Consider the following 24219-nt stretch of genomic DNA (forward strand, 5'->3'; position numbering starts at 1 on the left):
AACTCCAGGGGGTGTGAATACTTTTTCATATTGAATGGATTTCTGCTTTTTAGAACTTGTTGGGGAGAACAGAGGAGAACCAATCCACCTGGCAGGGATTCAGGAAAAAGGTCCGCCTGTTGGTTCCCTACATGTGGCCCCGTGGCAACATCATTCTGCAGCTCCTGGTTCTCTTCTGTCTGGGACTGCTGGGAATTGAGCGAGTTATTAACGTCTTTGTTCCCATCTATTATAAAAATATTGGTGGGTGAGCCTCATCTTTTGGCTGTATGCAATTGCAATGAGAGTTGGAATAAAATTGAACCATATGCTCTTTTTCACAGTTAATGAATTAACTGATGGCAGCAGCTGGCGCACTGTGGCCTCCACAGTCTGTGTATATGTTGGGCTGAAGTTCCTGCAGGGTGGAGGAGCGGGTAAATACGAACCCTGATTTGGACAAAAGTCTCTTATCCAGCGTTCCACTGTTTGACCTTTTTTTTTTATTATTATTTTTGAGGTGCCTCTGGGTTTGTCAGTAACTTGCGCTCGTTCCTCTGGATTCGGGTGCAGCAGTACACCAACCGAGTGGTCCAAGTTCGTCTGTTTGCCCACTTGCACTCCCTCTCTCTGCGCTGGCATCTGGGCCGCAAAACCGGCGACGTGCTGAGGAGCATCGACCGCGGCACCTCATCCATCAACAGCTTGCTCAGGTCTATAGTTGTTCATGTCTTCTGTGTAATCAGTGGTTATCTTATACAATATTCAACTAATAATCTGTTTCTTTTTACAGCTACATTGTGTTCAGCATCTTCCCAACCATTGCTGATATTGTCATCTCCATCATCTACTTCGTCACTTACTTTAACGCCTGGTTCGGCCTTATCGTCTTCATTTGCATGACACTCTACCTCAGTAAGTCCTATCATGTTTCCTCTTATTCTTCCACTGGATGTTTTCCCCCAAAGTCTAGGTGATCAGAAAGGTGCTTTTCAAATTTATTTTTATTTTTTTTTGCTGAGTAATGAAAGAAGGACTTTTGTTTGGTCAGAAGTGGTTCTGGAGGCCATTTTTTTACCCAGTTTTTCTTCCCTGCTGAATCATAACCTGTAACTTGAGTCTCCTAAACACTTCCTTACAAATGTTTGGGTTAATTATTGATGTCTTCCAGCTCTCACCATCATCATCACCGAGTGGAGAACCAAGTACAGGCGAGACATGAATCAGCAGGACAACGCCGCCAAGTCCAAGGCTGTAGACTCCCTGTTGAACTTTGAGACGGTAGAGAAAACTTTTCCCATCTTGGTCATGAGCAAAGTTTTGTAAATAATCTGAAATAGATTTTCTCTTTAAGATAAAGAATGACAGCAACATATTTACTAGGGCTGCAACTAACGATTATTTTGATAATCGATTAAACTGTCAATTATTGTTTCGATTAGTCGATTAATAATCAGATTAGGTTCCTTAAAGATGATTTTATACAGAATCAAACCAGGTGAAACTATAACTTTTTGTTTAACTATAACTTTTTGACTTGTGGAGTTCAGAATAGAGCACATTGACAGGAGAAAAGGTGTTTTTTTAATCCAAAATGCCAAATATTTACATATTTTTTCCACATTTTTGGTATAATTGCTGCTCTAAGTGGGTCTCTCTGTCAGCTAAAAGCATGTTTTACAGACTCTGTACTCCAGTTAACGATTAATCGATTACTGAGAAGTTGGCGATTATTTTAAGAATTGATTAATCATGATTAATCCGATTGTTTCAGCCCTAATACTAACCTATATAAACTATTACTTTCATTGCTTTATTGGACTCCTTATTTTTAATTAAATCTGGGGAAAGAATTACTGTATTATTTTATGCCATGTGGGCATGCTCTTGTCACAGAACAGTTTTACATAGTCCCATCATACGTTTTATTTTCACTTTTTGCAGAACAGTTTTACATAGTCCCATCATAGGAAACGTTTTATTTTCACTTTTTGCATTTGAACCAATTACTTTCAAGGCTGGCGAAAATAACATTTGTTATTTTTAAAAGATGGAAATTGATGCACATGTTTTTTTTTTTGTGTGATTCGTAATGATTTAATATTATTCTTACAGCGTGACTAACAGTTTGATAGATACTGCAGAGAGATTACTTGTTTTTTAATGCAGTCGTTTAGGTTCTAGCTTAAATCTGGTTTGATGTTTGACGCCTCATCACGACAAAACCGATAACGTTGATTTTGATTGGACGGTTTTCAGATATATTCGATAGATTTAAAATTTAAAGGGAAAATAATCTGTGCTAATCACGAATCCTGATGTTAGGCTGCTATCCGTTCAAGAAGCAATTTTGATGCGTGGTGGAGCCATTATCCAGTTCAAGTTTCTCAGATTGTCTGAATCTAGAAACAAAATCTCCATGATCCAAACTTTACACCTAGTTTGGACTGAGCTTTGTAGCTGTTCACATGCCCAAGACTCAATGAGGCGAATGGGGAAAAAAACAATAAAAAGTTTCTACTCCGGCTGCAAAGCATGGTGGTGGCAGCATCATGCTGAGGGTCCATTCTACTTCCATTGGTTTTAATGAATGACACAACATAGAGTAAAGAATAACTATCTTCTAAATATTCAATTTCTTCTTTACTTAAAACCTCAGATTTAGAAACCTGAGAGACATTTAAACGTATAAGCATGATAGCAGTAGCACAGCAATGCTACCATCCATTGCAGGGAAACAGCAATGGATGGACTTATGAAGCTCAAAAACTACTGGAATCACTTTGAAGTAAGAAATGGTTTTATTTAAGGCCCATTAGGGTGTGACAACATTGAAGTGATGGAAAATGGACATGAAAACAGGTTTTAAAATGGAAAAAGAAACAAAAACAAAAGAGTTTGGAATGGGACCAAATAACGATCTGTGCTAGGAAAGGAATTCTACCTAGAAAAGTGTTTCTATATGCGGTTCAGTTGAAGAACCTGTTAGAATGCAAACTATAAGGCACACCCATCTGATTGTTCTCTTTGTCAAAACATGTAGAGGTAAAAAATAAAAATAAAATCTGATTTATTTTAGCAGCGATATTTACTGTAATGCCAGATTTGAAGGATAAAGGGTCTGCTGTCATTCTGCAGGTAAAGTACTACAACGCAGAGAACTATGAGGTCAGCCGTTTTGAAGACGCCATCTTGAAGTATCAGGTAAGTCCAAGCTGGTTACACTTTGTTATGTTGTTTAAAATTAGTCCGACCTGTCAGAGGGGATCAGGGCCTGTTTCCACTGCTCAGATTGTTATCAACACAAACCTTCTCAGTCTGTACATGCAGATACGTTTACTAGCAGTTAGTTTCTGTTTTACAACCAAAAAACAAAGAGTGTATTTTATTGGGATTTAATCATGTAGATCAACACATAGTCGCAGACAGGAGGCCTCTGATAGGTCAATCTACATCTGCTCTAAACTATGCGTATTTCCTGTTTGGTACCTAACCACTATTGTGGAAAACGGCTCATGAAGATGGACCAGCTAGAAGAGCGAGGTGTGCGAGAACGCTGGGACCCTTTTTCCACCTGTATCCCCGCTATTTTTTGCCCTCATATCCCTCCGTTGTCAGACAAACATGCGTCCATTTCCTCACCGCCTCGGCTGTATTTAGACCCACAGCTAGTTCATGATTGTCCCTCTTGCGTTGTGGCATGGAATAAGATAGCCTAGACCACGCTTCAAAATTGAGCATAAATCAAAAATGTCTGCGTCATACCTGCGACACACTGGTGCAGAAGTATAACCAGGCCTTAAGGTCTTTGCTCAGAGACCCAGAGTGGCAGTCCGTGGGAGTGGGGCTCGAACTCAGAACCTCAGGATTCGAAGCTCTATGGCCTAAGCTCTACGCCACCGCTCCTCCCTTTTTAACACCAATTTCTGATTCTCTGCAGGGTTTAATTCTAGACTTTGACTAGGCCATTTTCTGATGTTAACCAATAGGTTGCAGTTCTGTTTTAAACCTTCACCTCAAGTCTTTTACAGCCATACTGATTCTTATTATTTTATCTTTTTACTTTGACCAGCTTTTCTCTAATACCGAATATTTTTTTATATTTTATTTTTCCCTTTGGATATTTGTTACTTTTCCACCTAAAATCCCAATAAAAAAAACAACAGAAATTTGTTGTTTTTCAAAAGTAGGCTGACAGGCAAGGGGGTATGAGAGAGAGGCGGGGAGACATGTGGCAAAGGACCAAAAGTCAGATTCAAACCCGGGTCGGCCGCGTCGAAGACTAAGGCCTCTGTACGTGGGTCGTGCGCGCTAACCGCTGCGCCACCTGCACGCCCAGAAGTTTGTGTTTGTAATGGGAACTAATGTTTTGAGATTCAGCAGAATGACCATTTTGCATTCCTGAAAATTGTCTCGACATGGCTTTTGAAGCTTTGATTAGACGTTTCCTGTCTTCTCTTGTTTTAGGCTTCAGAGTGGAAGACTCAGGCGTCCCTCGCCTTGCTCAATCAGACCCAGAACCTCATCATCGGATCCGGGCTGCTGGCCGGCTCACTACTCTGCGCCTATTTTGTCACAGAGGGGAAATTTAAGGTGCCGACTCTGTTCATTCTCAGCATATCCTGACGTATTTTATTCTTCTTGTGACAATGACAATCCTCTGATCCAAGGTTGGAGATTTTGTTCTCTTCGGTACCTACATCATCCAACTCTACACCCCTCTGAACTGGTTTGGAACCTACTACAGGTAAAACAAGGCTTTAGATGCAGTTGAAGCTTAAAAAAGCTTTAAAATTCTAATCTGTTTTTTTTTTTCCTGCAGAATGATCCAAAATTCCTTCATCGACATGGAAAGCATGTTCAAACTGTTTGAGGAAGACGAAGAGGTATGTTTTTAAAAGTGAGGCGCAGTCAGACTGGTTGTTGTTGTGTTTCCTCTAAACTTTGCATGTTGTCTGCAGGTGAAAGATGAAGTAAATGCAGGGAATTTGCTGTATAAACTGGGAAGGGTGGAGTTTGACCATGTTTACTTCAGCTACACAAATGGGTTTGTTCATGTTTGCTTTCATTTTTAGTTCAATCTTGTTAAATAAGTGCAGATATAATAAAAGTTTTATATTGTTTTACAGAAAGGAGATTCTTAAAGATGTTTCCTTCACTGTTCTGCCAGGACAGACTGTTGCATTGGTATGTTGATTTTAAATCAAGAGATTTCCAATCAATAATATATTTTTTTTGTACGCTGATAGTAAACTTTGTTTTTCTCTCTTAAGGTTGGACCATCAGGATCTGGGAAAAGTACTATCATTCGTCTGCTTTTCCGTTTCTATGATGTTCAGGGAGGCTGCATTCGCATCGATGGCCAGGATATCTCAAAAGTAGGGATTCAGTAACAACTTATTCTTTTTTTATTTTATTTTCTAGATGAAGCAACAGTAGTTATATGTTTGCACAAGTAAAAACAAAAAAAGTGTTGTCTTAGTGCCATGAGTTGCATTTGACGCAAAATTTGACCATTAATACATGACGCGTTGTCCAATCTTTACAAAAATAGAAGCAAGGGTTTTATCTGAGTCCATAAAATGAACAACTTTATGAGTTGTTTTAATTTCTACTCTCCTTATGACCAGCATTTTCACTCTAATTTGCACCAACGTATGTTTTTTTTTTTTTCTAACAAAATGTGTCGCTCCTTGTGAGAAATATTTGAAATATTGGTATATTGCAGAAGTCACACTTTTCTCCATATTATCAGTCAATGTTTTCATGTTGAGAGTGATGAAGCAAAAATTTATATTTTATCTGCGGTTTAATGTAATCTGTGGTAAATAACCGGTGTTTTTTTTGTTTTGTTTTTTTAAGGGTAATGGAAAAATAAAGAGCTAACATAGAAGGCCCTTTTTGGTCTGGCTGTTAACTCTCTCATCTTAATGTATTAGCATCATGAACAGTTCTGTCTCCTTATCCATTCGCTTTATTCCATTCACATAATCTGGGAGCCCAAGCCATTTTTAATGGAGAGATTACATTTGAAGATTGAGGAGAAATCTGTTTTCCTGATATCAAATATTGACTTTCTTTTTATCAGTACCAGAGGTTTTATTTAGCTTTAGCTACATAGTTAATTTATCATCACCTCCTGTTTCCTCAGGTTAAGCAAACATCTCTGCGAGCTCACATCGGTGTGGTTCCCCAGGATACCGTGCTTTTCAACGACACAATCAAGGAGAACATCCGCTACGGTCGCATCACCGCCTCCGACCAGGAGGTGGAGGAGGCAGCTATAGCTGCGGATATACATGATAAAATCATGGCCTTCCCTGAAGGTAACCTGATGGACCTGCAGGTTGTAATTGATTTGTAATTTGCTTTTGATCAGAGCTTTATTTTAACCTCTTTTTTTTCAGGCTACGATACGCAGGTTGGTGAGAGAGGCCTGAAGCTGAGTGGAGGCGAAAAGCAGAGGGTTGCTATCGCCAGAACAATCCTGAAAGCGCCTCAGATCATTTTACTGGATGAGGTATCTGATTACTTGCAATATGAGAACCATCAGCTTTTGTTGTTTTTGTCAACATCAATCAATGTAATATATTCACTTGTCCCTATTAACCTGATGTTCAAATTTAATATTTTATGGAAATTTTAGAACAAGCTGTTTAATAAAACGTATGTTTGTCTTTAGGCAACATCTGCTCTGGACACGCAGACCGAGCGCAACATCCAGGCGTCTCTGGCTAAAGTGTGCACGAGCCGCACCACCGTCGTCGTAGCGCACAGGTGGGAGGAAGACGAGGCTTGGATGTGATCAATAGTTATTATTAAAATGTCTTTTAAAGGCCCATCCCCTCCTTTCCTTCCTGTTTCTCGTTTTCTACTCTGTGTTTAAAGCCTGGCCGCTGTTGAGGAAGTTTTAATTTTATAATTTAAAGTTTTTGGAACTTTGTTTACATAATATTCTGATTGGTTTTGTTCTTTTGTTTACGTTCTATTGTCCCTCATACACCAGGTTGTCCACCATCATCGGTGCGGATCAGATTCTGGTCATCAGTGAGGGTCGGATCGCTGAACGAGGACGGTAGGTTTTTTTTTTTTTTTTCTCCCTTGGTTCTGCTGGGTAGCAGGTCGGGAGTAAATATTAACCCTGTCTCATTTCTAAGACATGAAGAGCTGCTGTCCAAAGGAGGTCTGTATGCAGACATGTGGTCGAAGCAACAGCAGGCCCACGACTCAGACTCCTCATCAGATACAGAAGCGAAGGATCGCAAGTCTGAGAAACTCCAGCCACCGTCCTCCTCTTCCACCCAACAAGGGCATTGAATGTATCAGTTTGTTGACAAAGAAAAAAGTTATTTTTTTCTGTAGTCTGCCTTTCAAAGATCTGATGCTTTGTTTAAAAGGAACAGAGCGAGGTGATTGTTATTTATTTTTAGGAATTTTGCAAGTATGTGTGCAATGTCAGGTCAGGAAAAAAAAGGAAGGTGCCTTTAAAAACTGATGTAACACTATTATTCGAATGTATGGGAATACTTATCAAAGCTGAGATTATTTATCTAAGGTTTTGGTAAAAGGAAAATGAACAATCTTCAGATATATGAGGCTTAAGTTAAAATATGTTTGCAGCACTTTTAGCTGTTTTTGACTTCTGTTTTTATATTTGCATTTGCTCTGTTTTGAAAAACGACCCCCTCTTATTGAGACATTCATTATTGGACATACACGCAATAAGAATCTAAGGGAATAATTCAAAAAATAATTCATTTTCAGGAAAAAATGAATGATTAATTTGATTAAGAGAAGGGTAGATTTACAAGCCATCAGGGATTTTCTTTTATATGTTAACTCGGACAGTTGTTATTTAATGTAAAACTGTTTTTAAGAGGTGTATAAATGTTCACTTTATCATAGTCGGTTGTAATAGTCGCTCTATCCTCATAATGGTAGAGTTTGTACAGAAAAATCCTCCACGTCTACTGCTTTATCATCCATTTCAGGTAAAATGCTGGTTTCTTATACTTTCATAGACCTAGTTATTTTTTTGCAGTGAAAACATGTTATGAAATCTCACTTCTCACAGTAAGAATTGACATCCAAGTAACTATTGGTACTCTGTTTGTGAAAGGGAGTTGTACACTTTTCAGAGATCTGCACTATCTCTAAAGACTTTTTTTTTCTTCATTCATTGACCTGTGCAGCTAAAAATGTATATGTCATTATGTGAAGATTATGGAAATGTTTGCCATGTAGTTATAAACAATAAAAATATCTATTTTCACAGGTTCAAGGCTGTTTATTAAACTTTATGGAGAGGATGTCTCATTGAATCATAGTTGAAAAGTAGGAATCTTAAGAAAAAGGAAGATGCTGTTAGAAGTTTGTAATGGAAAATGGATGTCAAAATAACAAGTTCCTCGAAACCTGTTGCTATTGGTGTAATCTCAGATTTGCATTAATGTTACTACCGTAATATGTTTTAGTTGGGTTTTTAGTGCATTTTTTAACATTCCAAAGCTAGTGTGCTATTTGAAGAACAAAGTATGTATAGAAATTTCCAAACATTTGATAACGGGATTTATACATATTCATCTGCAAAAGGGGGGAGGGGGGTACCATTACAGGCAGCCTAGCCTCCAGTATTTGCTGAATATTTTCCCTGATTTTTTTTTTTTTTTTTTTTCAAAAGAAATTGAGGCTCAATATTTACCTGAATAAATTAAATGATAGGAACTACAAATTCCAGTAGAGGGATAGTGAAGATAAACTAGAGCAAAACAATGATGCTGAATGTTTTCAAGTTGCCAGGAGAAGGATTTTAAGATGAAACCCCTTTTTACAAAATAGCTGTTGACTTATACACACCTTTTTCAAAATATGTAAAACAAGACTGAGTTAATTCGGTAAATGTAGAAAATTTATTTTTTATATTTAAAGATCAAAACAAATAGGTGAATCCCAGACATAAGGTTAAATATTACCTGCTACAGTCCTTCAAAAGTAGATAATTGTATCAATTTATTTTCATTTCATTTTCTAATAAATATGAACAATTACTTTAGATGAGACATGGACACGTTTGCATTTTTTCCTAAGTTGAAAAAATGAATAGATTAATTCTGTCTGGCAGAACAAGAGGCTAACTGAAGAGTTTTAGGTTCATGCGATCTGGAATTTGCACATTTTGCAGAAATATACTATTAGAGTAGGTTATTCCTGCTTTTTCTTTTGCATTTAAACACCACAGAAGGAGAAAAAAACAAACATATTTTTATGAACTAGGATGTAAAAAAAAAAAAAAAGGCATGTTTTTTGGTTTGATACATTTTGGGGAAAAAAAACATTTAAATTTGTAAGTGAGGTAAGAAAAAAAACTATGAAGAAACTAAAAAAAATGCTTTTCTAAAAAGTGATATTTTACTTTTCTTGAAATTAACCCTCTGACAAACTTTTGCATTTTTTACTAAGTTTGAAAATTTAATAGAACTAGTTTAAATAAAGTTACGTTGAACTTTATTGAATAAAATATGTACATATGTATTCATCTTTACGTATATACGGATGTATATCAAATTAGTTTATTTACATGGCACCAATTTCTATTAAAACTACACCTCCGTCACTGAGGGCTCTGTCTTTGCCCACAGCGCCCCCTGCTGCCCAAGAGGCTTCATTTGCCTGGAAACGGAAGTAAACACCAGGCGGGTCTTGTCTGGACGTCCTCTGTCAGGGCGTGTTTCTAGCCAAGTTAAGCTTGGCAGGAAGCAGGGATCAGGACGGGCAGACTTTATTTCTCCCCCAAATTTAACGGTCTAATGCTTAATTTACAGTAACTATGGATTTCAACGCTTTATTCAACGAGCACACGTTTCAGTTTTCGGACTTCCAGGAGTTCACGGTATGAGCTAAAATCCTGCTAGGTCACGCGCTAAGCTAGCAGACGCTAACTCGTTAGCTCGCCGATGAAAATAACCGACAACTCTTGACTGCCTTATAAGGAAAAACATACCTAACTGTCTTTCTTGGGTTTAAAACTACACGCTAACGTTAATTATTGCATTAAATATTTACTATTCTACTCTACAAAATTGAAACTATGAAGTTATTTGTGGGTGGAGGCTGCTGTTTAGCTGTTATCTCAGCGCGCTAACTGACGTCACCGTGGGTTGTGGTTAATTGCTGTCACAGATGGTTTCCTGCACACCGTTACATTGCGAAACAGACATTTTCTGAACATTTAGCTTTATGTGTTTATGTTTATAAATGATGTTTAGTTATTTTCCCAGACGAGTGTTATTCTGTGTTCTTTGATTCCCACGTTTTAGCTCATGTTATTGTTTTTGCAGTTTCTTCCTGGACATCAAAAACTGACCGAGCGAGTGAGAAAAAGACTGTACTATGGCCTGGACAAAGATGTGTCACTAGATGCCCTATCTGCCCCTGTTACAGGTGAGTTAGTAACCTAGATTTGCATCAGGCATTATTCAATGAGGCTTTAATGTTTCTGTTTAGCTTATCTAGTCTACGGCTAAAACTTTTGATCAGATTAATTGTGATTATTTGATAATTGAAATAAGCATAATCTAACTTCCTAATTAATTAATTGTCAACTGAAATATAGAGACTAAAACATGCCTTTAGCTGACAGAGTAACCCACTTAAATCAGTTATTATAGCAATATTCATTTAATGTTCATTTACTGTCTGAAAAGCTGTACTAAACTAAATTTCTAAAGATTGCAAAAAAAAAAAAAGATATAAACATTTTGCATTTAAGATAAAAAAAAAATAAATAAATCATCTGGGAATATCCTCTTACCAGAACTCCTCAAGTTGAAAAGTTTTAGCTTCCCCCTGGTTTAATTTTATAAAAAGTTTTTGAGGAACCATTGGCTGTCCGATTATTAATCGAGAAAATAATCAACAGATTAATCGATTTGCATAATAATTGTTGTAAGCGGCCCTAATCCGGTGTAATTTTATCAAAGCATATTTTCATCTCATTCAAATAAATGCTTATTTTAGTGTTTTGTAATGGAAACTCACGTGTTGTGAGGTTTGTGTGAATATAATTAGATTAAAATTATTGATGGCTGACATGTTGACTTTGTACTTGCAGATATTGCTGTTGAAATCTTCCAAAAGTCTGCTCCAAGTCCAATCCGGAAGCTCCAGAAGAAATATGCAGCTCATGTTGCAAGGTTTGTCTTTTCAAACACATTTTTTTTTAAAACACTGCACTCGTCATTATTTTCAAAAGATTATTGTAAATTCAACTGCATCACTTCGTAGCACATGTCATCTCAAGGCACTTCACAGTTCAACCAGAACATACAGTCAAATTGATTAAAAGTTTTCTATCTAAGGAAAAACACAGCGAGGCAGACGAGCTCTGAGCCAGCTCCCATGACAGAGGATGAAAGAGAGAACATCCAGCTAGTCACAGTCAGAGAAACAGGCCGAGCTTGAAAATCTATAAAAAAGGTGTTGATGGCAGCAGCGCAGCTTATATTTCTCCTCAAGATGGACTCATAGCCAAACAGGAACAGACCAGATGATACTACTATGAGAAAAAGCACAGAGAGAGCATAATGTTAGATATTGAACTAACACATTCTGCAGAGTGGGAGAGTAGAGATAGAATAATGAAAAACGGTCCCTATGTCCTCCAGCAGTCTAAGACTATAGCAGCATAACTATTATTAAGTATATTTCTCTCTTGATTTAGGGAGGCTTGCATCTCTCCATGTGCCATGATGCTCGCTTTGGTTTATATTGAAAGACTTCGACACAGAAATCCCGAGTACCTGCAAAAGATCTCCTCATCTGACCTTTTCCTGATCTCCATGGTATGTTTGGGCATCATATATCACTGTAAATATAAAGCAGTGTTATTAATAGCATCTGTTGGAAATATGGTTGTGTTTTTAAGGCAGATTTGACTAATGAGATTCATATTTGTCTTTGTAGATGGTTGCCAGCAAGTACCTGTATGATGAAGGTGAGGAAGAGGAGGTTTTTAATGATGAGTGGGGAGCAGCTGGGAAACTGGACGTCGAAACTATCAACAACCTGGAGATGAATTTCCTGAATGCCATTGTAAGTGACCTATTGTGTTTTTTTTTCTGTATGCGTTTTTGTTGGATGGAGCTTTTCACCCTGTTGTTTTTTTATTCTCAAGGAGTGGAGCCTCTTCACCAAACCAAAGGACTTCTTTGATTTACTCAGCCAGCTGGAAACCAGGTTTGTTCAAATCTACAGCTGACAAAGTTTATCTCTTGTGTGTTTATAAAATGTAGTTGCATTCTTTCCGACAAGGTCGTTACATTTATTTTTAAATACTTTAAATCTGCTATTCTATGTTGGGTAAATGTATTTATTTTTTGTTTGCAGCGTTGCGGTGAAGCAAGGAATGAAACGTGGCTGGTTCACCTACACAGACCTGTGTGTGCTGCTGGATCACTCTGCCTGGAGTCACGCCCTCACTGCCTTCTATCAGCACTTTCTAAAGGTTAGAAACCTGCTTGGAAACAATTTAAAATCAAAGAACAGTATTGTTGAAACGGATGAGAAAAGGTTAAAAACATTTTATGCATCTTTGTTGTTTTTTTTAGGTCTCCTGTATGCTCAGCCTGGTCTACCTAACCAGTGTAGCTGGTCTTATTGCCAGCAGCGCTGTCGTGCACCAGCTCAGTTTGTCCAGAGGTGACCAATCCCTGCTTCCCTCGTTTAACGAAATCGGTTTCACCCACATCCAGACTTCCAATCCAAAAGCTCCAGCCCACCGCCTGCCTTGTTGTGTTCTGACCAATAAGTCTCTGAACAGTCACTCTGGTTCCCTTAAAACCAACCAACATGAAAGACAGAGAAATTCCCCTTTGGTTTCAAGGAAAAGCTCAATTTTGTGTCTTTGGGGTTCCCTTTTGGCCTCTGGTGGTCGTGGACATCCTGGACATAAGTCTGACTTGGAAAGTTCCTCCTCTTTTGGCTGTTTTGGAAACCTTCCTAATCTTCATTGTGTATTTAGAAACACGTCAGCCCTCCTTCACAACGGTCCTGTTAAAAGCCATCGTCAGCCGGGATGGCAACCCTCTGCAGGATCCAGTCTGGACTCACAAATCGGGAGCTTTCCGACCGTCGACCTGTCACCCTGCCGTCCTGAGCTTCTGCTGCCTGCAGACAAATATCAAGCTCTGCTCATGCCTGGCTAGAGGCGTCACTCTAATTCATGCTGGAAACACTTTGTTTTTGACTCACCATTGTCTAAAAAAAGGCACGTTTTTAGAATACAAATATAAAGAGGCACTTTTTCAAGGATAAAATTGGATTTTTTTTCACAGCGCAGTGATAAATGAAATTATATGCAGCAGAGATTATTGCTCTTTAGTTTTATATCTACTAAAAGAACTAAAAAAGGTGAGAAGATTGCTTTCGTATGGGAATGAGCAGGGTTTGTTCTGAATGTTTTGAGTTATACACGGTAATTGTAATGATGGTAACTGCTTGGGAGGTGAGTGTATGTGTTTAAAAGTTGCTAAAGCATATCTTAAAGTTAAAAGCTTTTATTTTACCAGCTGTGTAAGAAAGGAACAACCAATTTAGGCGTTTCATTTTGCTATGTGTAGCTAGGGTTACCATTTATTTTTCAGTGGAATCATCAGATAGGTTGCAAGCACTGGTTTTATTTTTTGTAACACCATATAGGTTGGGGTTGTCCCTGCCTTACTTCATCCAAGAGAAGGGATAGGAGAATGGAAGCAGACTACTGAATTAAAGCATCATCTGTAGATCAAAAGGCACCTGAAATAAGACATCATCTTATAATTTTCTTTAATATCTAGTATTTTCTTTATTTTTGCACCATATTTCACAATGGTAATAGGATGTGACAATCTTAAAGATAGATATTCCTGTTAGTAGGTTAAAGGTCGGCATTGAAGATTTTGCCTCTGGGTTTTCTTTGCGGCTCGATTGGTTCTGTCTGGCACAACAAGAGGCTAACTGAAGTGTTTTAGGTTCATGCGATCTGGAATTTGCACATTTTGCGGAAATACACCATTAGATTAGGTTATTGCTGCTTTCTTTTGCATTTAAACGCCACAGAAGGAGAAAAAAAAACTATTTTTATGAACTAGGATGTAAAAAAAAAAAAGGCATGTTTTTGGTTTGATACATTTTGGAGAAGAAAAACATTTAAATTTGTAAGTGAGGTATGCAAAAAAAACAATGAAACTAATAAATGCTTTTCTAAAGAGTGATATTTTTCTTTTCTTTATATTAACCCTCAACTTCCAAGCTTTAGACTGAAAGTGCATTATGCTCTCTTATATTTTAAAGGTGATGTCTTACCCTGTTACCCTCAGAACAGGTTAGCAGGTCCGCTAATGCTAACCTTTATTTGGCATGGGCATCTTCAACCTGCTCATCAATGGTTCTTAATAGGGGGTAAAAATGATATAAAGAGCTAACTTATGTACTATATAAAAAATAGCCTTAAAAGGCTGTATGTTTTTCCTTTTTTGTAAAGCTAAAATGCAAATAAACTTGGTTGTTTAAGATGCAACGGATTTCCTATGGCAGATATTTAACAAAGATTATTGGAAATTATACATTTTTGAGAAATTTAAGGCAAAGAAGAAACAATTTCTCATCTCGATCATGGAGCTACTAGGATCTGCCAATACTTGAGCTCCCTCTCATGTCCAACCTAATATTTATATATATTTTGGACCCATCAAAATTTACTAAACATTTCTATACTTTTTATTTTCCCTGATAAAACTAATCATTTATTCTGCACCATTCTGGGTGTATTACTTTTGTCAAATTAATGATTTTGATGAAAACGTAGCCATGAGATGTAATTTTAATACTCCTAAATAATATGTTTTTAGATGTTTGTGAATCTCATCCTAAAGCTGTGTAATACATTTAAAATGCAACTAATTGTTTTATCAATATGTGCAATATTCCTATCACCAAGGACTGTTTGGAGAGTAATAATTGTTAACTAAAATATTCCAAGTGTTATAATCTGTCATTTTTAATAATTATGAAATATTTAGTTGGACAGAATCTCAGGACAGGAGATGCTCAGACTGGATACAGGTGACATTGCCCTTAATTCTAAAGGGTCACTGAATTATGGAAGCACAGCTTCCATAATTCAAAAATTGAAGATAATTCAAAAAGTGAAGAAGGAACATTTTTCTCAATTAGTGTCTGTACCGTTATCCCAAAATGTTATAAATGTATTCCATTATTCCAAAAATCATCAGTTGGAGTTACTTTAAATTGAGCATCTGCAGAAATATTTAAATTCTTGTACAGTGTCCATTTATTTCCTAGGTTTTGATTTATTTATATTCAAAGTGCAACGTTTGAGGATTAAAGAAATACAATTTCAACATTACCATTAGCTTTTTGTAAATGGGATCATATCTATGAAAGCTTGGTTATAATACAGGGATTTCATTAGTCGGCTAAAACATGTTAGCAGCTGTTTGCTGTATAAAACGGGTTGAAGTTGGGTGACCTAGATATAAAAGAAAAGCCAACCCATATATGGTCAGAAAGTTATATTATTATAGCTCTAATCTGAGTGAACTGGAACTTTTATTTCACCTGTGCAGTATTGCACATCTGGTAAGAAGCATATTTACAGATGTGATTTTATAGAAGCCCTTTAATCTTAGCTACTCTTAAAAAACAGAAACATAAGAGCATAAGTCTTACCATCAAAAACAGGAAGAAGTTTGGAGAAACCATATGATTATGTAGTCATAAACATATACGTGTTAAGTCTCTTAAACTCTGCATGGACTAAATAAGTGGCCTGATGCCCATTGCTAAGTAGGGTGGATGATTCTCTTCCAGATTCCCTGGGAACCTTAATGGAGGTATGTAATTAAAACACCCAAAGAAAATGGTGTGCCTGCTATGAGCCTGGTTCTGCTGAAGGTTTCTGCCTGATCAAAAACAAGTCTTTCCTCTCCACCATCGCCACATGCATGATCGGTGTGAAGGATTGCTGAAGAGTCGATGACAAAACGCAAGCGGAAATCGTCACTGCGAGCTCACCCAGAAGGAGCATTTCATGCCTGTCAATGACTCCATGCAACCAGCTGGTGTTCCTTGATAGAAACTTTTATGGCACTGCATAAATAAACTGAAGGTCTTTATATCAGATATGATGTATTTCTAAAATTTTCATTAGGCCCGAGCAGCAAAGCGCTGCGAAGGCCTATTGTATTTCGAAAGTTTCTTATTAGGCCCGAGCAGCAAAGCGCTGCGAAGGCCTATTGTATTCCACAAAAGATTTCTTTGTAAGAGTTTTACACATCTTCACCAGGAAAGAGAAGAGTTGTAGAAGGACACAATGTCCTGGATGTCAGTGAAGGCACAATAACTGTTGACAGACATGAGAACAGATGTCTAGATTTGGGAGAAAACAGGCAGTCCCTCCCCTTGAACCTGTGCCAGTTTCCTTTTTCCCCTCCCCTCCTCTGCCACCAGCCGGACACATACCGCTCTGGAGCTCCTAATATAGACCCAAGTGCTTTATAGGAAAGGGTAACAAACCAAGCAGTCCCCGTCATTTGAGACCTGCTTTTTTTTTTCCATGGACGCACAGGAAAATGGAGCCTCTAACACGGGTGAATATTGCTTCTCTTTGGACACTTTCTAAAAAATTCTTTGGATTTTTAAGAATTTAGAGGTTTCTTGCGTTTGTTTTGTTGAAGGTATCATGTTCACAAGAGCAAACAAAGATAAAGAAACAAGGTACTTTTAAAGGACTGCCATGTTTTTATTGTGCATATACAGTTAATTCATATTAATAACTGTCTTGTTGCCAGCTGGTATTTGTATTTATTTTCATGCATCATGCTTTGGCTTCCTTTCTGATGAGCTGCTGTGGGTTTTCCTAGAGAATGATGCTGAGGTGTATGTGAATTTCATGAAGAGTCACAATTGCTATGACGCCATTCCAATCAGCTGCAAGCTGGTCATATTTGACACAACCTTACAGGTAAACTTTAATATACAGCACTCCCATATTATTTTTTTTTTTCCATTAAGTGTAATGAATAGTGCACATTTTGTTCCAAACGCAACTAGAAATCATTTATCTAGAAAAGTGAGGGAAAAAAGGAATGTTGTTAAAAAGCTGGAGTTTCTGCATGTTTCTGGTCAAACTCAGACATTTAACATATAACCTAAAAAAATAACCATTTATGAGGACTACTGATGATTATTTAGATGTCAATGTTTATAAGGACTTCTTCACATGGTGCATGGAATCGACCAACGTCTAGCAGTTGGGAATAGTACTGCTTCTCCCAGATCCTATGAATTTCTAGGTTTTACAGCAGAAACTGCCTAAGATCCCTTAATCCGCTAGGATTTGACTTGCTCCATCAAAATGTTAAGTTATTTTTTTTTAACCAAAAATTTTCGCACTAACTGGTGTTTTAGTTTTTTTTTTTTTTATTCAAAAGAATCTCTGCCTGTTTTGTAACCCAGAGGCCTGACACTATGGCTGTGTCCAAATGTCCACCCTAACCACTATATAGGGCCCTATGTAGTGATTATGCCATTTAAGATGAGAGTTCAAATGTCTAGTGGATGAAAAAGTAGTGGACTTGAAATTTCCCACAATGCACCTTGAAAAGTAGTGATCATCCATGGTCACTAGACGAGCAGATATATCTCAGAATGCTTTGTGCGGAGGTCTTTCCTCACAAAGCATCATAGGATTTGTTATCACAGCTGCCCGCTGTCGCTACCCGGCAGCAACGACAAATACCAAAGATGGAGCAGGCATCATGTGGAGAGACGAGTTACGTACGTGACCAACGAGGAGCGAAAAGTAGAGATCATCTGTCCGAATGGTAATTTAACTGAGTTTGCCATAAGGTCCACTATATAGTCCAAGCTCTATATAGTGATTGAGGGATTTAGGGGTTAGGGCGGACGTTCGAGCCTACAGCCTACGTTACCTTACACTACACTGTCAGGGACCAGAAACAAGTGCTTGCAAAATCTTCTTAGGTCTGCACTAAATGTATAATAACTGCAATTGGGGGGAAACATGTTATTTTTATTTTTTCATTTTTTTTTTTTTTTTGCATAATACAAACAGTTTGTTGCATATTTGCAACAACAGGCATAAAGGGTTTGACGACTTTTTATGCTGCTGTCTCCAAAGGTGAAAAAAGCCTTTTTTGCCCTGGTGGCAAATGGCTTGCGGGCTGCACCTCTATGGGACAGCAAGTTGCAGAGATTTGTGGGTAAGACATTCTCTTCTAGATGCGTTTTTTACCGTTGCCTCATATAAGAGCTTGGATGTGAATCCTTTTCTTCCACAGGCATGCTGACTATTACTGATTTCATCAACATCCTCCATTGTTATTACAAGTCACCCATGGTGAGCACAAATACAAAGGAGCTTAACTTCAATTTAAGGTCAATGTTTTGAGGGGGTCCTGTTGTATTTTTTAATTTACATATGTGTGTTTCTTTATAGTATATCTTTTCTCTGTAGATCATTATTAACTGTACATTTGTTATATTTTTTGTATTATATTTGTGTTTTTTTTATTAAACGTGTGTATTTTGGTTTTACTGTAACTTAGCTCCAAAATGGTGCTTAATTGAAATGTACTGATTAATAACATCAGTATGATACTGATTCAATTAATGTCATTTATCATCTATTTTTTTCTCCCAAAGGTCCAAATGTATGGACTGGAGAGCCATAAGATAGAAACATGGAGAGGTGATTCCCTTCGAAGTAAATAACTACCACTAACAATATCATCTTTAAGCTGAAATCAAACTAAATGTCAATTTGAGTTCTTCCCGTTTTCCAATCTAGATGTGTACTTGAAGTCTCCGACTCAGTACCTTATCAGTATTTCTCCACAGGCCAGGTAAAAAAACTAAAAAAAAAAAATTGTTATTTCTTGCTTATTTTCTGCGAAACCTTTAAATGTCACTGGCTTCTCTGCTTTTCCGGTTGCAGCCTCTTTGATGCCATCTATTCCTTACTCAGATACAAAATCCACAGACTGCCCGTCATCGACCCAGAGTCTGGAAATGTTCTGCACATCCTGACTCACAAGCGAATCCTCAAGTTTCTACACATATTTGTAAGCTGTTGTGTTTGCCCTCACACATTTCTTCAGGTTTTTTTTTGTTTGCTTGTTTTTTTTTTTTTATTGTCATTTCAATGTTTTAGATTAGATTACCAGAATCAATCAAAGAGCCTCTTTAACATTTAATAAATGATTAATTAAAAAACTTTGGCTTGATGTAAAAGTTCTAAAATGAATTTTCACTCAGTCTTTGTGCAAAATGGTTTTAAATTAAGCTGGATAGTATTTGCAACCTGTTTAAGGAAGTCCATATCAACAGGTTCAGGGTTTTCTTTGACTAAGCCACTCATACCCTTTATTGAGTTGTTTTTACGCCATCCACAGGTGAATTTGAGGTTGATTATTTTCAATTCAGCTTAAGCTTAAAAACTCCATGGTTCCATCAGTTTCCATCATACTGCATCATAAAGAATATTAGAGATAGCTTGGAAAGGCTCTTTAGTCTAGCGGAGTGATGTATGCTGTTCAGTGCAGTGAGGAATGCTCTGATCTTTATATTTGAGAAACCAAACAACCTCTCCACAGACGTATGGCCTCCTCCGGACAAGACTTGGACATCTACACCTTATGGACAAAGGGCGCTCATTTGAGGACCAGAAAGTTCACATTTTGGACAAAGTAGACCGGTGGTTTGAAAGGGGTGTGAAGGAAGCCATTTATGTTAAGAGAGAAAAACCAACCTTAAACAGAGGGGGTTTCAGCTCTTGAAAACCAATAACGCAGCAATAGAGTTGATTCCTTTCTGCTATCATCTCAATCCTCATCGCCATGCCAACTGAACCAGGCCAACAACGACCCAAACAACTCCCCTTTACAGAGGCATGGGCCAGTATCGGGTTTTGCAGGCCAACGACGACCTCAACGACTCCCCATTATTAAGGGGTGGACCTGTTTTTTTTCGGTTCAATTTGCATGTTTTCTAAGCCAAAACAATGCTTTTGTGGGGCTACTCTATAAAGCCTGGATCTTCACGCGACTCCAGATATTTTGAATTGAGCAAGCTTTGTGGGTGGGAAGTGAAACGTCTTCAAACTTGGAAAAGAAAGTCCAGTGGTTTGTTGTTGTTTTTTTTTACTTTTTTGTAAGTCTTATAAATGTAATTTATTTTGTTCCTCATCTGTTTTTGAATTTCTTTAGAACAAGGCTTTATACCCTATTTTTTTCTGAACACATTTGAGCTTTTTTTTTTCCTAAATAAATATAGTTATCATTTGAAAACTGCTTTTTGTATTAACATTTCTGTTTTTATTGTATAATTACCTTCATGTACTAAATCAACATAAGAACAGAGGAAATCTTCACGGTTTCTGGATATATTTTCAGGGGAAAAATTTGCCCAAACCTGCGTTTCTTCAGAGGCCGGTCCAGGAGCTGGGCATCGGAACGTTCAGGAACATTGCTACAGTCCACCAAACGGCGTCGCTTTACGAAGCCCTGTCTATATTTGTAGAGAGACGAGTGTCTGCACTTCCTGTGGTGGATGAGCGAGGTATTTCTTATTTAAAATCAGCGTTTCCATCTCTGACTTTATCTGCTCTTTGTATAAGCTTTGAACTGTTTGTTTATCTCAGGCAGAGTGGTGGCACTCTACTCAAGATTTGATGTCATCGTGAGTACAGCAGAAATCATCTGATTTAAGGCTTTGTTGTTTCCCACATGACTCAGCTGCTGACTTTCTGAGGGATTTAGCTTTTCTTTTTTCTTTTTTCACAACAGAATCTTGCAGCCCAGAAGACCTATAACAACCTGGACATGACGATGCAGGAAGCCATTCACAGACGCACATGTTGTGTTGAGGGTGTGATCAAGTGCTTTCCAGAGGAATCTTTAGAAATGGTCATAGATCGAATAGTTAAATCTGAGGTAGGTGGGGCGTTTTTTTGTTTTGCAATCAAATCAGGAGGTCAGGTGAAGAATAAAAAAAACATATTTTTTTCTTGCAGGTCCACCGGCTGGTCCTAGTGGACAGGTTTGACGTTGTGAAGGGCATTGTCTCTCTATCTGACCTGCTGCAGGCTTTGGTCCTCACGCCTGCAGGTATCGATGCTCTTCTGTCTTAGGAGTAAACAACAGCATTTTCTCTCTTCTGCTTTACTGCCTGTGCAGGCCTGAGGCCTGGCATTGTACCGAGGCAGGTAGGCTCTTAAGCTTTTCTATCCCCAACAACCCTTCAACATCTAGTTCTCAGTACCATAGTGTACATTTTTATTTACCTCCCTTTTATCCCTAAATAAAGTCCAGTGCAACCAGATTCCTTTAGAACTTCTCTATCGCTTTTTGGTATAAATCCAGCTGCTTTGTGGGGTTCTTAAGGGCTTGTTAGATGACATGTAAACAAAACGCATCATTAAGACCAAGGAACACAGGAGCCATTCAGGGAGAACGATCGGCAGATGTTTAGGCTTATGAAACAATATAGCAGCAATCTTCTGGTCAGGTAAGACCAAAAAATAATAACAGTAATAATTATTTCATCATATGCAAAAACAAAAGTTGTTACCCCTCAGTGTACTGCCACTTTTTTTTCCAGTGTGCAACACCTACCTTTTTAAGTAGCATATTTGTTGACAAGAAAATTGTGTTGGGAGAATCCCATTGGCTCGATGCAACACACTTTCTGTACATGCATGGGGCTGTAGGAGTTTCAGATGAGTGAGGAAATGCAGAGAACTATAATCACAGCGTGGTGCATGCCTGGCTGAATGATAATAGCAGAGCTCTGAACAGTCCTTTACAAGGAAACGGTGCTCTGATGCAAGCTAACACTCATGCATCCACCTGGAAAGGCTGATGCTGCATGAACAGCTGTGACAATCAGATATAAAATGACATCAGGGGCGGTGCTAGCCATTTGAGGAGCCATGAGCACAACTACTGTGTGAGGCCCCCTACCTGAAAATAAACAATATTGCTAAATTTGCCATTTCATTTGTATTTGTTTCCAAAGTAACTTCTAAATGCTAACAATTAAAAACAGCTGTAATAAATTAAAGGAGAGATTAAAGTCTTGAAAAAACATAAAAAAAATTTTGCCTCAACAATGGAGCATATACTTCTACACAAGATTACCTTTTTTTTTTTTTACTAATTGTGGGGAAAAATTACGAGATTAAGAGGGTTTTAAAATGAGAAATCAAAAAACAAAAGGGATTAATTGCAACATTGTGTTGTTGTTTTTTGTTGTTTTTTTTTTTTTTGCATTGCATCTAATAATATCTTTACATATTTTGTTGTAAATTTGTCCTTATTTTGATTTCTATAATTAGGATTTTTTTCCAAGCCCAATGTTTTCAGTGCCTCACAGGTACTTGGGGCCCTGGAAACTGATGTGTAATGCGAGTGAGCAAAGCGCTGCCTCTGGGTAGAATAGTAGTGCTAAAGAGACATAGGTTTGTTGAGGCCAGGCCACATTGAGAATAAATAAATTTCACTGAATGGAACCATAATGAGCTTATTGAAATCTGTTGTTGGATTTATCACAAAAAAAACAATATATCAATAGATAAATCTGTGTATGTTTCTATTGAATATTTGTATGCATTAATACCACTTAAAGCACTACTATTTACAAACACTATTTATGTCATAGTTGTGCTTTAATTGAAACTGCCGATTTATGGCCATTCTGCAAAGAGGTATGGCCATAAATTGTAAGTCACTAGATGTGTGAAAAGAATAGAAACTCACCTCTATAGCGGCTCTTAGGCATTATTATTGATTTTTATCCTTTTCAAATGGTTAATACTAAAGGCAAACAGTTGCATTGCATTTTATTTAGGGGTATAAGGTTTTTTAAACTGGTGTGTCTCACTTTGTAGGTTTCTGCTTGTTAAAACCAAGTATCATTTTCTATTAAATTTACAATTACACTCTACTTTGTGTCAGTCTGCCACATTTAAGAATAAAATAAAAGGAAATTTGTGTTTGTAACATGAGGAAAATGTGAAAAAGGCTCTAATGTTTTTGGTATTTATTGTATGTTCATTTGCAATGTTTGTAATTTGTATTTTTCAGAAAATGAAAGGAGAGATGATGAAAGGGCATATTTCCTGACTGTGCCATTTACTGTAACAGTAATGATGGCAATCCACAACCTGAGTGTTTTCACATCCAGGAAGAAGACTCTCATGACGTAACCGTTAGCTCCTGAGATATCCAATCCACACAGACTCCGTTTGCACACCTTGATCAATATGTTTACTCAGCATAATCTACTGGGATCATAATAAATCCATGTGAACTGATGCAGATGTGTTTTATTGATCCTGCCTCTTGACATGCACATTCATTACTATGTAATAAACAGCTATATACAACAAGCAGGAACCTTAACCACATGGTGACACACTCATACTTTGCACCAACTCCCCCCCACCCCCTATTAACACAGTAAACAAGGAACATGTGACCATTTTTACCTCCTTATTTGTGATGGTGCTTATGATGTCTCCGCCCATCTGTGGGCCCCTATCAGGACGTCAAGTTAGAATAATAAGGATCTACCAAAGGAGTGTGTAGATCCTTCACAGGAAAATAGCTCTTTAGCATATTTATAAAAATTAGATTTATTGTTAATTTTAAACATACATAATAGTACAATGTCATTTATGACAATGTGTATCATTTTTAATAAACTGTAAATGGCCTGTTTAGCCTATAAGCAGGGGCGGAGCTAAATGGGGGGCCAGGGTTGGCCAATCCCACCCCTACCATTATTTTTCTTTTAATACAGATGGTGGCAGCAGTAATACTCTCCAGTGGATTATATATTCGGAACATTTACATTTTTTGTGGTTAATTATACACATCAATATACTAGCATCAAAGACGATAAATATAGAATTCCTGCTCTTTTCAGAACTAGATTTTGTGTTATATGGGGTAAAGAGAAAAGGATGTCTCTGCAAGTCATCTGGGAGTCTTCAGTGAAATAGATAAATAGTAACAATTTGAATAAAAACTTATCAAATAAACAATTTATGTAGATATTAGTAGGCTATTTGTAAATATAAATTTTATGCAGAATGTTTATTGATACAAGTAGGTAAGTAATGACGATGGAAAAGATTTATGCTCCAGATCTCAAAACTGA

At 37.5% G+C, this 24219-nt stretch overlaps 3 protein-coding genes across 6 annotated transcripts in view; all 3 read left to right on the plus strand.

The window, feature by feature from the left end:
* The window catches only part of abcb6 (ATP binding cassette subfamily B member 6 (Langereis blood group)), a 10781-nt gene extending 2551 nt beyond the window's left edge, over positions 1-8230 (plus strand). Inside the window, exons 4-20 of the mRNA XM_015388933.1 lie at positions 54-243; positions 324-416; positions 500-692; positions 773-894; positions 1151-1260; positions 3118-3183; positions 4447-4572; positions 4650-4726; positions 4802-4865; positions 4941-5026; positions 5109-5166; positions 5253-5357; positions 6131-6305; positions 6387-6499; positions 6662-6756; positions 6986-7054; positions 7137-8230. Of these exons, the coding sequence (XP_015244419.1) occupies positions 54-243; positions 324-416; positions 500-692; positions 773-894; positions 1151-1260; positions 3118-3183; positions 4447-4572; positions 4650-4726; positions 4802-4865; positions 4941-5026; positions 5109-5166; positions 5253-5357; positions 6131-6305; positions 6387-6499; positions 6662-6756; positions 6986-7054; positions 7137-7296 (1902 nt within the window). The 3' untranslated portion in view covers positions 7297-8230. The remainder of the gene's footprint in view (positions 1-53; positions 244-323; positions 417-499; positions 693-772; positions 895-1150; positions 1261-3117; positions 3184-4446; positions 4573-4649; positions 4727-4801; positions 4866-4940; positions 5027-5108; positions 5167-5252; positions 5358-6130; positions 6306-6386; positions 6500-6661; positions 6757-6985; positions 7055-7136) is intronic.
* Positions 8231-9678: 1448 nt separating this feature from the next.
* On the plus strand, positions 9679-14175 carry cnppd1 (cyclin Pas1/PHO80 domain containing 1). The gene is made up of 8 exons (XM_015388932.1): positions 9679-9868; positions 10317-10419; positions 11090-11171; positions 11699-11819; positions 11941-12069; positions 12152-12213; positions 12364-12481; positions 12585-14175. The coding sequence occupies exons 1-8, from the start codon at positions 9806-9808 to the stop codon at positions 13179-13181; spliced, it is 1275 nt and encodes a 424-aa protein (XP_015244418.1). The 5' UTR covers positions 9679-9805; the 3' UTR covers positions 13182-14175.
* Positions 14176-16477: 2302 nt separating this feature from the next.
* On the plus strand, positions 16478-23362 carry LOC107093725 (5'-AMP-activated protein kinase subunit gamma-1-like). Of its 4 annotated transcripts, none has more exons than XM_015388940.1 (13): positions 16478-16625; positions 16713-16752; positions 16899-16999; positions 18179-18260; positions 18339-18397; positions 18703-18763; positions 18848-18902; positions 19025-19121; positions 20451-20616; positions 20699-20736; positions 20844-20990; positions 21071-21262; positions 23142-23362. In XM_015388940.1, the coding sequence occupies exons 1-12, from the start codon at positions 16608-16610 to the stop codon at positions 21185-21187; spliced, it is 981 nt and encodes a 326-aa protein (XP_015244426.1). In that variant the 5' UTR covers positions 16478-16607; the 3' UTR covers positions 21188-21262; positions 23142-23362. The 4 variants fall into 4 exon arrangements, with proteins under 4 accessions (XP_015244426.1, XP_015244425.1, XP_015244427.1 ...); XM_015388939.1 differs by having other exon boundaries at positions 18703-18748; positions 18995-19121; XM_015388941.1 differs by having other exon boundaries at positions 18703-18748.
* The last annotated feature ends 857 nt before the right edge of the window (positions 23363-24219 follow it).

This window comes from Cyprinodon variegatus, unplaced genomic scaffold, assembly GCF_000732505.1.
Source record: "Cyprinodon variegatus isolate N-32 unplaced genomic scaffold, C_variegatus-1.0 Scaffold443, whole genome shotgun sequence".
Lineage (NCBI taxonomy): Eukaryota > Metazoa > Chordata > Actinopteri > Cyprinodontiformes > Cyprinodontidae > Cyprinodon > Cyprinodon variegatus.